An 18,823-nucleotide genomic window follows, 5' to 3' on the forward strand; every position below is an offset into this window, starting at 1 on the left:
ATTTGATACTGGCAGCCTACGGATTCCACAGCGCAGTCACGATGCTATGATGTTCTGCTGCATATCCAGTATATTTATCGTAGCCATACAGTGCTTGTAGTAACCTGGATGCCTAGGATATTTCAGTAGACTTACTGCGCAGATAGGTACGCAAGGGACTCAGACCTCCTTATCCATCATATGAGCGCTCGTGGTATCTTTTAAGACCCGCACTATCGCTCATGGAACCTGAGCACTGATAGCAGCATCAGTATTGTTAAAAATACTATGATCGCTGCTCTGAGCGAATGACGATGAACGTTGAACGTTGAACCTTGTTCATGCCGGAGTTTTCTTGATTATCTCGCGCTGTTCAGTTGAACCTCCGTTTCGGCATTAGCCGAGCCCCTACACGCTCTCTGAGTTCACTTGCTCTTAACTTCATCTTTTACCACACATATTCGGGCATCGACGCATCCAAACAGCCCATCTATGCATCTAAATCAAGCAACATCACCGCGGGGCACATGTTACAGGACGCCGCCCCCGACCTCGCCGTCCCAACGGACGACAGACCGCCCGACAACACCGTGCCAACCGACGTCGGCTGCCGTAGGAGTACTCCGTGTCGGCCGACGCCTACGGTAACGCCGCACCGGCCGATCCGTTGTGCGCCGTATCTGACAGACTGCGCCGTCTTTTGTGCGGTGTTGCGCCGTGTATGGTACCCGTCGGCCGCCCGCCGTGGCTATATCCGCCGCCCTTTGGCTGATCCGTCAGTGCGCCCTTTTTGATCGGCCGACAGGAATGCGGCATGATAAGTTTCCGCTCTAGTTTCACTCGCGTTGCCATTGCCAGATTGAAGTTGTAGCTACAAAAGACATTTATTATGCAGAGTGTTCTGCTCGTATGATACACAAGAGGTAGGCTACTTTACATTATAACGACATATTGAACGTATTATTGTTTGATCTAATTTGGATTAGGAAGAGAGCATTGAGCGCTGTAAGCGCTCGTCAGACCTTGTGATTGCGGAGGCAACGCACTCTCGAATGCTCCATATAATGGATGCTTTCGACCTCCCTATCAGTGTATGAGCCAGACTGATCAAAGAAATGGCAATGGAATGGGACTGACTGCGATCCGATGTCCCGGGTACGATAGTCTCCAGGTGCCCATTGATGCCCGTGTCGGTATCGTGCGCGTTGAGTTCTGCGTCAGTGGCGTCATCAGCGCCGGTGTCGTGGTCGGAGGCGGTGCCAGCACCGTCGTCGAAGTCGGCGTCGTCGTTGTTGTTGTTGTCGTGGTCAAAGTCGGGGCCGTCGTCATGATCGAAATCGGCACCGTCGTCGTGGTCGACGTCGGCGCTGTCGTCGTGGTCGAAGTCAGCGCCGTCTGTGCCTGACACGATATTAACCGAGGCTTGGACGGCATCGGTCACAAGCGTCGCATTGTCTTCTAGAAAATCAAGTTAACAATGCGGTTACCTCTGCATTGGGAAGAACAAGACGACGCTTACCGATGTCGCTGTACTTTCGCTTACGACACGTTGAGGGCGTCGCTGTGTTGTTCTCCGCTGACGTCACCGAGGAGCCAGCTCGCTCAGCTGGTAGACGACTGGGAGGCTTCACCTTCTCGAGAGTACAGCTCCTCCGCTTCCACTTGCAGGGCCAGCAGGCGAGGCCCGGTTTCTTGAAGCACTCTTCTTCCTCCATCTCGATGCACCTCTGACAGTGAGCATCCTCCGGCATGTATTCGTCAGCATCGTGGTATTCGTCAGCGCGCGCGCGAGAGTCAGGACATGTGGGATGCTGCAGCGAAGACGACCGAAGTTAGCTAATGCGAGTAAAGAATAAGGGCGACACTCACTGGCAGCTTTTTGAGGGCATGGCGGTCAGCCGCACTCAAGCGTCCACCGCGTGCAGATTTCGTAACGAGAACCTTGGAAGCTGTTGATTAGTCCTGCGAGCCACGAAATAAACAAACTCACCTTCGCAGCTGGCGGAGTTTTAGAGCGCCGTTTTTTGCTCGGTGTTGGGTTTTGGTCATCACTTGATTATAAGCCCTGGTCAGCGACTGAATAATACAAGAGTCTGAAAACTTACGCGACTGCCTTGCGCTTTTGCCTGCCGCTCCCTCCGTCCGCGCTGATAACCGATGCCTGCTTGGCAGCTACCCTGGTTGCAAGTCTCGTGGAACGCCTGCGAGAACATGAGGCGTTAATGAAAACCGAACGCAATGAGAAAAACGCGAAGGGATAGCTTACCCGTGCAGCGGTATCCGAGACGGCGTGCTGGGGGGGTCCTCGCTCTCGACGCTCTCACCGGCGCTGTCATTGCCGGCGTCTTCAGACTCGACGGCAGGCGGGTCCCACCAGTTGTAGGGGCCGTATGGCGGGGATGGGAGACCCTGTGGATAGCGGGGCTGCCACTCCGTCTGTTCCCGGTAAAGGGGGGATCCCTTCGCAATGGCCAGAGACACAAGGCCAGCGGGACCCCCCGCCCGCTTGAGCCACTTGAGGATTGGGGGGACGTGGACGACGAAGACGTCCTCGCCACTTGAGGATCGGAGCATACCGATATGCGATAGCGCTGGCATGGCGGCATCCTGACCAGAATGAGACACGTCAGCGAACAAGGAAAAATCGAAATACTCACAATCTCGCTTTTCAGCGTCACCACATAAGCCCCTTCTATGCCCCAACGCCCTGATGCTTCGATGATTGCCATGAGCCGCAACGTAAACGCGTCAAAGAAAAGCTGGGCATCCAGCATCGTGGATGGCCAAGACAACCCCGCCTCCCTTGCCCAAGCTGGCAGGGTTCGAACGGAGACGGTAGGTAGTGGAGACGACGGGGGGGGCATACTGCGAGCGCGTAGGGTGGTTGAGGCAAGGGCAACGACTTGGTTGGTGCCGTCGTGAGCGTTGCGAGAGGATGAACGGCAGCAGGAAGAGGGCGCAATGACGGGACGATGGAGAGAGGGAGGTGGCGACTCGGCGGCGTGCTAGCGACGCGTGCGGGACGAAGGCGCAATGGCGGCGCGTTGCTGGGGGGGATCGATGGCGGTGCAGCTCAGAGACGACGCGCGCGGAGGAGCGGCGTAACAACAACGTGGAGAGCGGAGTGATTGGCGAGGGCGCAAGCACAAACGTAGTCGTAAGAGAAGAAGTGGATGGGAGGGCAAGAGGCAAAAGCGCGAAGGCGCGCTCGAGAGTGCGGCAAGAGTTTATGAAGCGCCGTTCGTGCACGTCACATGACAAAGGCGGAGACAGGGTCGCTTGCGCTATATTTGTCATGTTGCGCGGCGCTACGTATTTCGGGCACGGCGCCAAGCTCCCATCGGCTGGGATGGAACCAGGGTCGAGAACTGGCCGAGACCCAGTGGAGACTTCTCCCTTGATCCGCGCTGTCACTAATCGAGCGCCCGGGTGTTCGGGACGAATGCCGAACGGCGCCGATTCTATTTTAGGTTCATGGCGCCCTTGGTCGGGTTTAAACCTCTGATCGGTCTCCCTGCCTGAGCGCGGATTGACCGCAGACCTCTGCGGAGGGGTTGTCCGCCAAGGATGCCGGCACACGTGGACTGCGCACCAGCGGACGTGCCGTCGTCCGTGCCTGCATTCTCGGCTGAATTTGTGCCGACGTCCGTGGATGGACGCGCCTCAATGCATAGCATCCGCCAGGCGGTTTGCTTACCTACTCAACCAATCCGGCGCACCAACGCCCAAATGTATATGTTGCTTGGGCTCCCGGGTCGCTTCCTGGGAGTCACCGCTGCTCCACTCCTCAGGGTGACCAGCCGCACGGGCGAGAGACCGATTGGCGCCCTTCGAATGAAAACACCGCCCACCCGGGCCTGGGAGACATGAATAACCGGAGCTGGGGTGCCTCGCAACGCCGCGCACGTTGTGAGAGAGAAAAAGAATTTCAGGGTCTGTGGTGTGTAAAATAGCCATGTTAGGCGCGAATCGAACGCAGGCACACCAAATAATGATGCGGCATCTTACTTGTTGGGCTACACAGCTGCTGTAAGGAATGTTAACAGTTGCTTGGTCTCTAGCTGCACTCAGACGGGGCGGAAAATTGAATAAGGAACTGGTAAAGAGCTTTTGCAGGTGCACGCTACCAATTTATGCACTATTAAACTACCTTGTGTTTTTGTCACACTATAGTCATGTGAGGGTATTGAGAATGATTGTTTCAGAGACCAAAGTGGAGACTAGTGATCAAAATAAATACTTACATCATGTACATGATGGGACGAGGATGTCAATGAATTCTGAGTGCAGCTAGAAATAAAGCAGCTGTTAACATTCCTTACAGCAGCTTTGTAGCTCAACGGGTAAGATGCCGCGTCATTATTTGGTGTGCTTGCGTTCGATTCGCACCTAAAATGGTTATTTTACACAGCGCAGACGCTGAAATTTTTTCTCTCTCTCGCAATGTTTGCGGCGCTGCGAGGCATCCCGGGACATTTTCACAACTTTCTACCCTGAACACCCAGTCGACATTCACGGGGGTATGGTTCTATGTCGTTATGTAAATGTGCAATTAATTCATGTCACGCCGCTGGATATTCCTGTGAAGTCTGATTGCCTTCGGCGTGTATACCCTGCTGGTTGAGCTATGATTAGGTACGTGGCGCAGACGTGTCAGCGGGGTGTATCAGCTGAAGGGCGGGAGGTATAAAAAACAAACTTGCCTTTCCTTGCAACAGAATATATCCCAGGTTCGAACACCGGCGTTGCATGGACACGGGCGTCGGGGACACTCATAGGCAGCTTCATTAGACTTGTTTTCACAAGTCTGATCAGTCCCCGCGCGGAGACTGTTAACATGTCACTCGGGATGGAAGTGGAGGACGTCACAGCGGCCGGCTAGTCCGGCGACCCAATAAATCACATATTGAGTCGGGTACATATATACATACGGGTGACGGCGCCGCATATACAAAGGTTGTGAAAACATGCAAAGTACGAGATTGAGCCGAAGGTAGCTAACAAAGAGACTCGATGATGGCTCCGCGGCATGACATACGGTGAGGAGCATCTGGAGATGAACGTGAACGGCGACCGCGGGCGGCTATCGGGATGCAGCGGCAGCACAGGTGTATGCAAGAGGAGCAGTGAAAATAGGAGCCCAGTTTGTGGTTCCCATGCAAAGTGTGAGAACTTCTGAGGCGAGCTCAGACTCTGGCGCGTCTGATTACAAATGAGGAGATGAATTTAAGCAAGATTCATCGCAATAAACTCCAACATCATGGAATATTCATCATGAAGGCGCGCATCAGAGTGAATCAAAACGGCGCCCATGACGACGCCCACGTGGAAATCACGGAATGTGGCTGTGACATGACGCCGCGCACCATGCGGCGTGCAAACGCGAGGCGGGGTTCCAGGGCAGAGCGCGGCGTCTCTGCAAAGCCCATCCTTGCCTCTAACCCGCACCATGGATGCCATTTCCCATTGCGAAAACATCACGAAGAATATACAGGCCCTTTATCATGGGGAATACGCCGAGATTCCGGACATTGGCGGCCACCTCCGCGAGGATCTGAGGCGCGCCGTGCGCATCATTCGCCGTGCTGACGCCTGTCCAGGTGAGCCCGTTTGCCTGTCAGTGCTATATCGCCTTAATGTCTGCAGTCACCTTGCATTGCAAGGTTTCTGACCTCATCAAGATGATCCCATCGCCAGGGCAAGCGCTTGACAAGCTCCCTGATAGTGCTTTCCAACCAGAGCCACCCCAAGTCTCGTACCCTCCGGACAACTGTCCGTTCTATTCACCCGACCGCGACGCAAACACAGGACGCTTGTTAGCGGTTCGACCCTGCAAGCTCGTTGATTTAGACGGGTTGGCAGTAGCGTGGTTTCTCCCCGACGTACTTTCGACTGCACGTCAGGCAGAGATCATCGACTCGCTCCGATTGATGGGCGGTCTCATGGCGGATGGTATCAAACAGAATGACATCAACGACGCACGAAACTCGAGCCTGCTGTTCAAACCTGCAGCCGATTGTAATGCAGCTGGAGCCGGCTGCATAAACATATCACCTGCGTGGCAGATGCTCGGGCACGAGGTGAGTTTTTTTGGGCAAATGTAATGGTCTTCAATGCCAATGTTCAAGTAGACAGAAGATTGGCCTCCGAAAGCCTCTGCAAACTGGCAGAAAAACAAGACGGCGCTTAGCAGCTGGGTTGCTGCGTCTCGAGACGTCTTCGCCCTCATATCGGCAATCTTGAGCATCGTTCATCCAGAACAGTACCGACAGGGGATTCTTTGCATGAAAGCGATGGCACAAAAGCCCGGGGTTGGGCCGTTTGCATCTCTCTGGGCGTCCGCCTTCAACGCCGCCACTATCATTGCTAACCGAGAAACGCTGTTTCATTGGGACCGACGTGGGCGTCATTGGTGGTTTGATATTTTGGCGACATGTGGGAAATACACCGACGGCCAGTTCTCTCTGCCTGCCACCGGTATTGATTTTCATTACCGACCTGGCACCGTCGTGCCATTCTGTGGCAACGTACTCTGCCATGCTGTGCCCCACTGCATTGGGGAACGGATTTGCCTGGCATTTTACATGAGGGATGTTTTACATAGGATTGCAAAGACAGGGGACGGATCGTGGTCAAAGTCTATTTTCACAAAGACATAGCTAGTATCTCCTGTATAGTTAACCATCTTACTGTTATTCATTTGGTTGTGTTTGGATACAATGTTGAGCTCTGACTGTTGAATGTTCCGGCTGGCCTTCACCTCTGTTGTCTGTTCTGATTTGTAAGCCATGATATTTATGGGTTGGTAATTGGTCTTAGCATCTCATTCAAATCTCGCTCCCTGTTCTCACACATCCTCAACTTGACTACTTGGTGGTATGTACTCCTCACCTAGTTGCACTTTGGAACAGGGGGTCTGCACACCTCTGACATACGCACTCCACCCCGCCCATTTCCACTCCCCTATGCCACCACGTCTGTTGCTAATGTTGTGGGAACAATCAGTCTGGCCAACGGCATTTGTTGCTTGGAAAGCAAGGGCAGTTCTCAGATGTTCTACTGTTATTACGTTTCTGCACCCCACTGCAGCCCAATGTGGTCTGCACCTGTGCAGCTCCGTGTCTACAGCCCGAATCATGATCAAGCACTGAATGCCATGGGATGACTGGGCATGTCGGTCATTTTAGAATGACCATGACTGACAGTGACCGGTAATGTCAATCATTGTGTCAACTGGGGGACACTCTGGGACTCATATGGTGCGATTGGCAATGTGGTGGTGGGTGCCTTGTGCACAATTGATAACGGGGCACCTGCTGACTTTCTTGATCCTAATCATTCCAGCCGTTCCCCAACAACTTTCCACAAGCTGATATCCACAAACTAATCACCCCAGATATATTGCATCAGCTGATCGAGGGAACCTTTAAGGATCACCTGGTTGACTGTGTCGCAATAGCCCCGCTGTTGCACCGCTGTTGACATGCAATTACAATAGTGAGGAACGATTGCAATTCATTACACTGAGATCTATCCGGTTTCAATCAATTTTGATCGAGACGGTCCAATCGCAATCAGTTGCGATTAGGCTAGTCTAATGGCATTTGAGAGTGTGAGAATGTAAGTGATTTCAACACACCTGGCCTATTGCAAGCAGCTTGCCATTGGCTGTCTCCGGCTGGACTTAGCGTCGTGGATATCAATCACCATCGCTCTCTTCGCCCCTCGCTCCTCGCTTGTGCCTTGTCTCTCGTCTCTCGTTGATCTCATCCCCGCTCCCGCACGGTTCAGACTTGTCCTGCCCCTCACCTCTCACTTCTCATCGGTCACACCTCACGCTCTCGCCCCTTGGTCCTTGGCCCTTGCTTCTCACCTTTTGCCTTCCGCCTCACGTCCCTCGCTCATCACTCGCTCAACCCACCTACTACACCTCCGACATTACTTTTTCCTTTCCCCTTGAACCCTACCATGTCGCTTTTTGAACAGAGCCTGAAAGATCAGGGGGCTACTAAGGTCTGTGACATACACACAAAGAAGGTCAAATCACAAGGCTTGTCCAGACACCGGGAGTCTTGCTGGAGGAGTAAAGAGGACAAGAAGCTCAAGAAACAGCTCAGGAACATGTCTCCGAGGAAGAGAAAGCGGAACACCGTAGGTATGTTTCCAGTAGCCTACTGCATACCCGCGGTTTCAATATCTTCCCAGATGCTCTGAATCAAGACAACCCCGGCCCATCCAAGTCATTAAAGACTACATCTCCTCGCGGTAAGTTTCTTTCATTGCCCTAATGTATTCTAAATCTCAAGTTGCTGGGGTAGCATGACGAATCATGTCGCCAACACCTGTGTCTTTCTCGCTCTTCGGCGATCCCGTAAATTGGGACGGTACGTGTGTTTCATGTTATATCGCACTACTACCTGATAACATCTATGAAGCGAACTCGTTTCCCCCGCCGTGCATGTCACCCAAACCTGAGCACCAATCTCCGAATGCACCTTCGCCATCTCTGATACATCAACATGCGCAGGCTCCTCGCTGCATACCTTCGCCATCTCCACCTCCCAAGCCCGCCCCTGCCTCTATCCTTGCCCCTGCCCCTGCCCCTACCCCATCTGGGCCCCGTGAGCGCGATGGCCCGCCGGTCAAGGATGACATTCGAGTAGAACATCACCCTCATAGTGAACGCCCACCTCAAATGTTTCCCTTCGACAAGTTCCAGCAATACCCTGCCCCTGACCCCGAGCATGTTCCTTCGCAGAAGCCCTGGAGTCCGTACTTTGATTTGAGGCTTGAATTTGAGATTGTGGAGCTCGCATTGGAGACGGGGATGACTGTTGAGCAGACAGATCATTTCCTTGAGCTGATCCATCGGGCCTGCCAGGAGCAAGACGTCATCACAAGTGTGAAGCATGAGGACATCAGGCTCAAGTGGGAGGCGGCTTGTGTGAGAGCAACTCCGGTACGTTCTGCTCATCTGACCGGTCAGCTATTCTCATAACCACCTTAAAATATAGTTCAAGAAGGAGGAAGTCAAAGCATTGTATGAAGGGGTAACAGGAGAGTATGATGTTCATTACCACAACATTTGGGAGTGGACCAAGGAACTTCTGCGTGACCCACGCATGTTTCCTCAGTTCACCCTTGATGCGCAGCGGCTCTCGAAATACAACGGTGATAGATTTGTTCGCTTCTTTGACAAGCCGTACACGGCAGACAAGTTTTGGGAATTTCAAGTATGTTCTTAGCCTATTGTTATCTACGCGCTCATCACATCTGTTGTATATTATTACATTGTAGACAAAACTCCCCAATAAGGATGGGAAGCCAATCTGTTACATCCTCTATGCCGACAAGACAAAACTCTCATTGTTCGGGACTGAGAATGGCTATCCGGTGATTGCCCACATTGCCAATCTCCCCACAGAGCTTCAAAATGGAGAGGGCATGGGTGGGGGTCACCTTGTGGGCTGGCTTCCAGTGGTACGTACTACAGTGTGGCAATGATTGCCGCGTGACACTTTTTTTGCCAGGTCAAAGAAGACACCCTCCAAGGGACCGAGAAGGCCCGCGCAAATAAAACCAATTTAGCCAACTTCAACGCCGTAGTTTGGCATGAAACCTTCAAGCCGATCCTTCAGGCAGTAAACTCTCGCCGCCCTCACTGGGTGACATGCGGTGATGGTGTGGACAGAGTTTTTTTCTTGCATCTCCTCATTGTTTTGGCGGATTATGAAGAGCAGTACGTGAATGTATTTTATATTTAGGCTCATTTTTCTCACAGAACCTTCTAGAACCACTATGGCTCTCACTCGCGGGTATAGAGGCTTCAAGCCATGTCCCACCTGTCTTGTAAACAGAACCGAACTCTTTCCCGACCTTGATGCAGAGCAAGTACCTCGTACAATCACAGGTGCGCAGGATACTCTTAAGCGAGCACAGGCGGCCACCACCAAGAAGGATAAGGAGAGCATCTTGAAAGCTGCAGGGCAATGTGGTGTGGAGATGAGATACACATTCATTAGTTGCATTGTTCCGGGCTTTATATTTCCTTCAAGAATAGCTTTTGGTCAATTAAGTCAGATATCCACAGCATCCTCACATATGACTGGCTCCACGTACATCTTTTGGGCTTGTGGGGAGATCACATTGGGCCTCAGCCCCAGTAAGAATAGCCCAAACGGTCTTATAGGCGAGCCGCGGCACGCTTATATACCTTATCCGGAGCTATATGGAGATAGATATGACGCAATTGCATATGCATTTCAACATACCAGGCATGCGTATTTTACATGTCGTAGCTCTAGAGTCTCCAAGTAATGTAAGAAAACATACCGTGCATGCATATGATATGCGTCGACATGCAAACGCATGTCGACACTGCCTCAACATATGAATGTGATCTGCCCGCCCACACACGTGCTTCCCCCGCTTGTGCGCGTCGCGCGTCGCGTCAAGCCCCTATTCTTATGAGTCCTCGACCCCCTGCACACGCATCGTATCCCCATGGCCCGCCGCAAGAGAAATGAAGGTACAGATGCACAGGAAACCGTTGAGCCCACACATAAAACATATTACTGCAATTGTTTCACTCACCACAACGGCAAAAGCACTCCATGCTCGAAATCTACACTAGCTAGGCATCGGAAGGATGCTCCAGAGGAAGAACGGCGTCGTATTAAAGCAGCCAAGCTATCTGAAGAATATCAGAACCAACTTACACCACCGAACATAAGAGAACTAATCGCACAGCGCGCTTTACAGACTGCAACACACGTCAGACTCACTGGACAGGTTAGTACATCAGTGCATACATTCATAGCTAATATTCGTTATGGCAGCGTTCTACGGGCGCGTCTCAAGCGCAAAATACTACAGGAGCTTCTGAATCTGAGCGTACAGAAAGGCAACCCGAGACTCTGGGCTTTGGAATGGATTTGGACGACGATTCCTCAGGCGACCAGCAGGATGAGCTTACCCTGCCCTCTAGACAGCCTTCTCTAGCTCGGGAGTCTGGTCCTTCTGGTCTGGGTACTGGCCCTCTGCATACTGGCTCTGGTTCTGGATCTAGCCAACCGTTCTCTGGTCGTCCTCTGCCCACAGACGATCCCATAGCCTCGCTGGATCTTGACGAACTCAGAGAAAACGCAAAAACGGACGAGCTAAAGCGCGATATGGATTTCATTCTAGCTATTCGGAACGCCAGAGTCGACGACCGCTTTGGCCTGAAAGGCGAACCGCTGAATCGTATCCGAAATCCTCCTCGAGAGCGTACGCCAGTCGACGATCCTGCTGTACGACTGGCAATCCATCTATATGACATTCTTTGTAAATCTTCGGACCAGGCGTATCACGACGTTCGAGGGGCCATTCAGACGTGCTTTCCTGACATCAAAATCTTGTCCCTACATAACGTCAAGCAGCTCATTCGCGATCTGACTGGCCTCGACGAAGTCAAGGTCGACATGTGCACTGACGCCTGTGTCGCGTTCGATGGACCTTATGCCGACCTAGAACATTGTCCTCACTGTGGGATATCTCGATACGATCCGAAAAAACTGGCAAGATCGAACGGCAAGAACAAAATACCTCGAAAAGTCACGATAACATATCTAGTTGGCCCCATGATACAGGCTCGCTGGCGACATCGCGATAGTGCTTGGGCTATGGAATATCGCAATCGTCGCACTCAGGCACTTTCTAACGAGCTCGTTCGAAACCATGGCTTGCCAGATCGATACGAGGACTTTATAACCGGTGAGTACATATTTTTGAGCTATAGAATTAACTAAAAGTGCGTATATGCGCAGGTACTTCTTATGTCAATGCTGTTCGAAAGGGACTCATTCGCCCAGAAGATACGACCCTCATTGGGTCCACGGACGGTGCTCAGCTCTACGCGCAGAAGGACTCAGATGTCTGGGTCTTGATATGGATTTTTACTGATATATCGCCCGACACTCGTTACAAGAAGAAAAGCATTATGATAGGAGTGGTTATTCCAGGACCTAATCACCCGAAGTACCTTCCTTCATTTTTATTTCGAAGCTTCCATCATATTTCAGCGCTCCAAAAAGAAGGTCTACGCATCTGGGACGGCTATGCCAATCGAGAGTTTCTTTCTAGGGTTTTTCTAGCTCTCTTGGGCGCTGATGGACCGGGTCTACTCGCCTTTAGTAATCTAGTTGGGCACAATGGACTGGTAGGGTGCCGTATGCACTGTCCTCTCGAGGGTCGCCGCTTTCCTGGGTCGTCAACATATTACCCTGTTCTTATTTCTCCTGAGGGCTACACTCTGGATTCTCTAGGCGACATTAGTCCGTATGATCTATCTAGTGGCTCCTCTGAGCGTTATATCGAACAGCTGAAGCGCCTCATGAAAGCTAGAAACAAAACCCACCACGCTACACTTCGCAAGCAGACTGGTATAGTGGGCCCAAGCATGGTACTAGGCCTGCAACCGGGCGCTTTCTTCGGTATCCCCGAGTGCTTTACCTCTGAAATAATGCATTATGCTGCTCTGAACATGACATCACTCTGGCTAGCTCTCTGGCGACCTGGGGACGCATTCTGTCGCTCCACGGACGACATACGAACCTGGGACTTTGCGATTTTCAAGAACGAAGACACCTGGATCGAATTTGGGCTGCGAGTCGTTTCAGCACAGATACACTTCCCGCCCTCGTTTGATACACTCCCAGCCAACCCTGTGACGAATATTAGCTCGGGCTACAAGGCGATCGAATACTTGGGTTTGATCTACCTTCTTACACCGGCTCTGCTGTACGGCGTTCTTCCAGAGAAATATTGGAAGAATTTTTGTCTTTTTGTGCGCGGGATCAGACTCATCAGCCAGTATGGAATCACACCTCAGCAAGTGGCCGAATGCCATCGTATTTTCGCAGAATAGGAGCTCGAGTTCGAACGTCTCTATGTCCAGGGCCGAATGGACCGTATACATTTTGTACGGCCGTGCGTTCATTTATCTAATCATCTCGCTCAGGAGGCGGTTCGTGTGGGCTCGCCTATCATCTCGTCGCAGTGGCCCATGGAGAGGACCATCGGAAATCTTAAAGAGGAGCTTCGACAGCCGTCGAATCCGTTTTCTAACCTCGCTACTCGAGCTCTTCGAAGGAACCGCCTCAATTCGCTCAAAGCCATTTATCCCAAGCTCGATCTCTCTACTGATAAGGATCCCCGCTGCTCCATTGATATAGGTGACGGGTTTGTACTTCTCTCCAAGCGAGAAACAACTCAGATGCGCAAGCTCCCCGAGCCCGAGCAAATACTCATCCAGAATTCATCAACATCCCATCTCAAAGATGTCCTTCGATTTGCTCGCCTCAGTATCCCTTCGGGAAAGGTAGTTCGTTCTCGTTGGCGAGAGTCCCTTCGCGATGGACGTATATCACGGAATGTCAAGGTAAAGTGTTTCTTGGTGAATTGGTCGGCTTATAACTTGTCCATAGGTCGTTTATGAAGCAAGAGAGCGATTCGCTGAAGTCCTCTATTTTTTCTCGGTGCCAGCAGACGTCCAAGATGGTGCTCAGACATATAGATCGCTTGCCATGGTGATTCTATACTCCCCACCCGACCCAGCCCTTCTAGAACTATCAAGCAACACCACCATATCATGCTCGCACCCTGGCGACGACTCTCTATTTGTTATCGATGTCAAGACTATTCTGTCTGTTGTTGGTATGGCCCCTCACTCTCCTATTTTACCTTCAGGCCAGACAGGCCCTCGATTATTTGTCATGGAAAAGCTGGGGCTCGATGTTGCTGTACTTACAGGCGACATTGAGGCTCAAGTTAATGTTCAAGAGGAGCCAGACGATCACTAGTTTACTATCACGCTAATTTGTGTAAATAGAATGCATAGGATTAAATTGAACTGCTATGGAATCATTACATGCGAGCAAAGCACGACAGAACAAGAGAAATTGGCACATCATACCCTGAGACGGCCGCAGGATCGATTTGCGATCCTCTTTGATCTGCGCAGGTATTCTGAGCGAACGTTTACCTTCTCCTTGCGGTGACGGATGGAATGGGAAGGCGGCGGGCTGGTAGACTGAAAGCAGACCAATTAGTGATGCATATATGCGCTATGAAACAGATTGCGCGTACCTGTATGCCTGAACGCGTCCCCAATGCCTGATCTGCCACTCTAGCAGCCGTACCGCCAGAACTATCTGGCTGCTGACGCTGCGCTCCGGGTGGATACCGCTTGTACATGATATGCTGGGCCTTGGGTAAATCCATCGAACCCGAAAGTGGGGTGATGTCGAAGCCAAGAGGAACCTCTGAGGTCGTGCGGGATGTGTTCGCGTCACTGAGAAGGGGACGGACGGCTACAGGAAGTGCCACAGCAGCCGTAATCTCGAGCTCTTCGCGACCATCAAAGTCGCTGACTGGGAGATCGTATCCCAGGTCATTGGATGAGCGTCGCGGGCGCTCAGATGCTGGGGTTTGACGAGGGAGATCGCGCGATGTCTGAGAGCCAGATCCTAGTAGCCTAGTATGAGATAAAGGTGCTGGGTGTGTGCTCACGTGACTCGTACCTGCGGTAGGAGGCGCCAACTCTATGACTATATGCTGTAGTGCTGTAAGTTAATAGTTCAAGTAGAAGTGAAATTATAGACGTACCATGGTAGCAAGAGACGCAGGAGTAAACCTGAGAGCATGGGTGTAGCCATAAGATGGATCGATGCGACAGTAGAGGACGTCGTTGACGAGAATGGGCCTCAATGAAGACGAGGCATGTGGGGGAGGCAGCGGGATAACGGGCGCTTCCCGGGCGACAGGCTCTGTGGTGTGGGCGAATAGCTCCAGTTTGTTACCTTGATGGGCCATAGCTTGACGAACGGGCGATGGGAAAAGAGTAGAACGGGACGATAGCAAAGCGAGACGAGCAGAGACAAGGCCGAGATAGCGTCAGGGACGCGTCACGTGTCGAGCGGAGTAACCGAGGAATCGACGGAACGGAAGCAATCGATTAATTAATCTCTTCCTCGAGCCCCGATCGCGCGAAGTGACGTCGAGGCTCGAGTGTGGGAAACTAGACTTACAGAAATTGCCGTCTCGTCTCTCTTTCTTTCGTCTTTCTTTCTTCCCCCTTCCCATTGTCCTCTCTCAAAGGGCCTACCGTCTTCATCACTCCAATCCACCAGACCATGTCCTCCCCCTCCGTCGAGGACGCGAGCTCCTCGCTCTTCTCGATGTCCTTCCCAATGGATCAAGATCTCGGATCGGAACTCGGCGCCGGCACCCTGGCCGACGTCTCCGCTACACAGCTCGATCCGCGTCTCGGCTTCTCTCAGTACCCCAACCAAGGCGATGGCACCAATCATATGGTACGTCTTTTTCTCGCCATTTGCATTGCTAACGTGCCTTTCAGGATATTCTCGTGATGCAGCTGACCGAGCAGCTGCGTCAGACTCGAGTCTCGCTCGCTCACCAGACCAGTCAAGTCGGCACCCTGCTGACTTGCCAAAAAACCTTAATGTAAGTCTAATCTATTCTTGTTGGGTCTGACATCATAGTCTTCTAGGGACGCGTTCACGATCCTCGCGACTAACGTCGGTCTGAACGACACCAGCGCCCCCGATCTTGTGGCTCTTGCGTCCGGCGACCGTCGTCTCATCAAGGAGAAGTACCCCAAGGTCAAGTTCTGGGACGAAGACCGGTACTGGAAGTGGCTCGAAGAGCCCGCCCAAGTCCAGGAGAAGATACAGCCCACCTCCCTCCCCTTCTTCGAGGACGATAAAGGCGAGCGGCTCTCTGCCCAGAAGATGAAGGCCATCTCCGAGACTGCGCGCTCTGTCTGGCAGGGGCTCCTCGAGGACAACAAGGCGCCCGAGTCTTGGGCCAAGGCAACCGACGAGGCACGGAACCGGCTCATCAAGGAGGTCGGTCAGAAGCATCCCGAGACGCGCCTCTGCGAGGGGAGCTGGAAGATCCTCGAGATGGCCAACCGGCGATACGGCTCGTGGAAGCAGTACAAGAATGCCGAGTTCAACTGCATGTACTCGCGCATCGAGCTCGGGTTGGCGAGGGAGAAGGCCGAGCTGTTGGCCTTGCGAAGGGCAGAAAAGTCAGCGGTAGGTAATGGTCAGACAACCTCAGCCTCGGATACCAGCAAACACCACCGGGAGGGCGACGACGACATCGAGATCCTCGCGTACGTACGCCCTCCAAAGCGTCAGCGTGCAGCGCGGAAGTCCGCAAAGGCCAAGGAGGAAGAGAAGGAACAGGCTATGGAGCAACACGGCGATAACGACAACGAGAGCTCGGCGGATGCAGACAAGGCATCCAGCGAGCAGGAGACGGACCAGGCCGACGCTGGTGAGAGCAGCAACGTTGATTCCGCGGTACGTCTTCTTTCCTTGTTTCATTCATATATTCATCCCACCTCGACAGTCTAACCACACTCTCCCACCGGCGTCGAACCCTCTGTAGGTTTTTCTATATTCATTATATGCGTTCTGTTGACTACTCCTTTCCTCAAGCGAAACTATGGCATCGATGTTCCCTGCTCCTCGGAACCCGTTGTAAGTAGTTTGCTTGTTGTTGTGCATATACTCACTCCTTCTCGCAGAATGACCACCACAGCCCTTCCACCTCAAATACCTACGGCTCCAGAGGGGAGTGCTGCAAGCGGCGAGGCAGATCCAGCATCTGCTGATCTGCCGACGTCTGCACCCATGTCACCTCCTCGTCCTCCATCGACAATCGCGCCCGAAACTCCCGCTGAAACAGACACAGCCGCTTCGGCTTCCGCACCCGAGTCCGTGGTCGAGCCATCGATGGAAATAGCGACCACCACGACCACGAAGCCAAAGGAGAAGATCAAACCGATGCGGCCAACGCCATCGTACACGGGGAGGTAATTCTCTCTTTTATTATCATTGGTTTTCGGTTGCTGATTTGTTCGTACAGAGTTCTCGCCCAGCATTGTTATATCAATAAAAACGGCCCCACGGAGCTAGCGGCCTTCAACGCGTGGTACAGCACTCTCGGAGCAGACGTTGTGAAGGCGAGTTTATCATTTATTTGCGTCAATTCATTCTACTGACTACGATTCGGACAGAAATACGACGATGACGCGAAAGAGTTGGTATGTGTCTTCGTATTCTCACTGCTTCCGATCTAATCTCATCGTATATAGGTGGCTAGCAGCGTCTGGAAGGCTCACACGAAGCTTTATATTAAGAAGATAACTCAAGACAGATTCTACGCGTAGGCGATGCGATGGAAACGGCCTTGAGGTTGTTTTCTAGGCGGCGAAGGCGGGCAGGAGGCGAGGGTAGTGGGGGAGCGGGCGGGCATTGGACTATACTGTATTATAGTGTGCTGTAGTCGTTTACATGCCAATGTCAGTCCATGTTGCTCGCTATAATTGCATGTAAGCAGCGCGATAATAAGCCAAACCGATCCTTATAGTCTGCTATATGCTGTTACACGCGCACAACTGGCATGTACCCATGTGTTGCACAGGATATGTGCGTGCAATTCTCTTATACGAATCGTCCCATTCTTACAGTGCATTATCCTTATTTATATGGTATACGTACATGTACTGACCTGTAAGTACATTTCGCTAATTTCTACTGGGCCTCAGCTCCAGCTCCACGCCAGCAGCCTCAAAAAAGCAATGTTTATCAATGACTAGTGAGTGTTATTAACTATACAATTTGATGGCGGTAAGCCTCACTTAGTGTTAGTTACTGAACTTTTCCTTGCTGGCACCACTTGAAACACCCAAGCACAATCATGAATGTTTCCTTCACTGATGGGACGACTCATGAGGACATTTCCAAGGTACACTGATTCACAAGCACTCACTGGTTAGGACAAGCTAATGTGTATAAAGATCTTTGTCTACGCTGCACATAGAGTTCTCACTGAATGATTGTTGCCTGCCGGATATCTCTTACTCAGGTGTGCTCGACTTTACCTCGAGTATGATATGTACGTGTCACTTGAAGTCCATACCGAGGATACTTTGCAGCACACTGCAAATGCTCTCAAGGCTTTCATCTCATTGCTCAAGGTAAGCCGTCTTCTGATTGCGTCAAAACACGCTAATATACACAAACAGGAGTACGTTGTTTTGTCACGTTCATGCGACAATCCATCTATCAGCAAGAAGACTTGGGACCTTCCCAAACTCCATATGGGAGAGCACATCCTGGCTTGTATCATCGCTATGGGCATCCTACACAACTACGACACCAGGCCCAATGAGAAGATGCATGGCCCACTGAAGGAATGGTACCTATTCCGTACAAACTTCCGGGATGTCGCTTCTCAGGTGTGCACCTTGAGCCCTCTGCGTAGCTCATTTTCTGAGTCCTCATTCTCTTTAATCAGCTCCTTCAGATTGATCATCACTTTGTCGCATCTGGGGTGATCTGGGCCCGCCTCAATGACTACAATAGCTGGAAAAAGCAACAGCTGGATGCCGAGATAGGCTTATCAGTTGAAATTGCTGATTCCGAAGCGGGGCTTCTTGTCAATGAGGCGTTGGAGCCAGGGCATGAAGCACCACCCAGACGAGGGAGCTTGATGGAGCGGACTTTGGACCCCCCCATGGTGCTCGAGCAGGCGGACGGTCGGCCCACCATGGAGATGGTTCGGATCAGCGGAGAGTCCGCCGGATGATCAGTGGACAACAAACAGTGGCTGTTTATGCTGCAAACAGTGAAGCGACAACAGCATTGGAGTTATAATTGAGCATCATCTGTGCAGCGGAGGGGCCGCCGGAAGAGTCCCTTTGAAGTAGCGTGCTATCCTAGCATATCAATTGTAAAGGCCGAGGGGGGGTCGGATTGTAGCAGAAGAA

At 52.0% G+C, this 18,823-nt stretch overlaps 6 protein-coding genes across 6 annotated transcripts; 4 read left to right on the top strand and 2 right to left on the bottom strand.

The window, feature by feature from the left end:
- Nucleotides 1-404: 404 nt before the first annotated feature.
- On the bottom strand, nt 405-3,936 carry CONPUDRAFT_77143 (uncharacterized protein; the record flags this gene model as incomplete). Its single annotated transcript, XM_007775986.1, has 13 exons — nt 405-469; nt 636-850; nt 1,026-1,062; nt 1,117-1,437; nt 1,499-1,790; nt 1,849-1,920; nt 1,970-2,030; nt 2,085-2,180; nt 2,246-2,586; nt 2,637-2,844; nt 3,131-3,497; nt 3,521-3,676; nt 3,699-3,936. 13 exons carry the CDS (start codon nt 3,934-3,936, stop codon nt 405-407), a joined length of 2,469 nt encoding a protein of 822 aa, XP_007774176.1.
- A 1,724-nt stretch (nt 3,937-5,660) lies between these two features.
- Nucleotides 5,661-6,638, top strand: CONPUDRAFT_65902 (uncharacterized protein; the record flags this gene model as incomplete). The annotated part of the gene is made up of 2 exons (XM_007775924.1): nt 5,661-6,059; nt 6,111-6,638. 2 exons carry the CDS (start codon nt 5,661-5,663, stop codon nt 6,636-6,638), a joined length of 927 nt encoding a protein of 308 aa, XP_007774114.1.
- A 1,988-nt stretch (nt 6,639-8,626) lies between these two features.
- CONPUDRAFT_33268 (uncharacterized protein) lies at nt 8,627-9,215 on the top strand (the record flags this gene model as incomplete). Its single annotated transcript, XM_007775883.1, has 2 exons — nt 8,627-8,938; nt 8,994-9,215. Coding segments are annotated over 2 exons (534 nt in total), but the record flags the coding sequence as incomplete, so codon positions are not given.
- Nucleotides 9,216-11,096: 1,881 nt separating this feature from the next.
- CONPUDRAFT_35022 (uncharacterized protein) lies at nt 11,097-12,469 on the top strand (the record flags this gene model as incomplete). Its single annotated transcript, XM_007775885.1, has 2 exons — nt 11,097-11,733; nt 11,787-12,469. Coding segments are annotated over 2 exons (1,320 nt in total), but the record flags the coding sequence as incomplete, so codon positions are not given.
- Nucleotides 12,470-13,927: 1,458 nt separating this feature from the next.
- CONPUDRAFT_158915 (uncharacterized protein) lies at nt 13,928-14,832 on the bottom strand (the record flags this gene model as incomplete). The annotated part of the gene is made up of 4 exons (XM_007775987.1): nt 13,928-14,050; nt 14,107-14,486; nt 14,541-14,574; nt 14,626-14,832. The coding sequence occupies 4 exons, from the start codon at nt 14,830-14,832 to the stop codon at nt 13,928-13,930; spliced, it is 744 nt and encodes a 247-aa protein (XP_007774177.1).
- Nucleotides 14,833-15,152: 320 nt separating this feature from the next.
- On the top strand, nt 15,153-18,642 carry CONPUDRAFT_158916 (uncharacterized protein; the record flags this gene model as incomplete). Its single annotated transcript, XM_007775988.1, has 12 exons — nt 15,153-15,332; nt 15,377-15,483; nt 15,530-16,349; nt 16,399-16,433; nt 16,488-16,529; nt 16,577-16,864; nt 16,918-17,008; nt 17,069-17,095; nt 17,147-17,217; nt 17,920-18,031; nt 18,080-18,292; nt 18,352-18,642. The coding sequence occupies 12 exons, from the start codon at nt 15,153-15,155 to the stop codon at nt 18,640-18,642; spliced, it is 2,277 nt and encodes a 758-aa protein (XP_007774178.1).
- Nucleotides 18,643-18,823: the final 181 nt, after the last annotated feature.

The sequence above is a fragment of the Coniophora puteana genome, assembly GCF_000271625.1.
Source record: "Coniophora puteana RWD-64-598 SS2 unplaced genomic scaffold CONPUscaffold_16, whole genome shotgun sequence".
In the NCBI taxonomy this organism is placed as follows: Eukaryota; Fungi; Basidiomycota; class Agaricomycetes; order Boletales; family Coniophoraceae; genus Coniophora; species Coniophora puteana.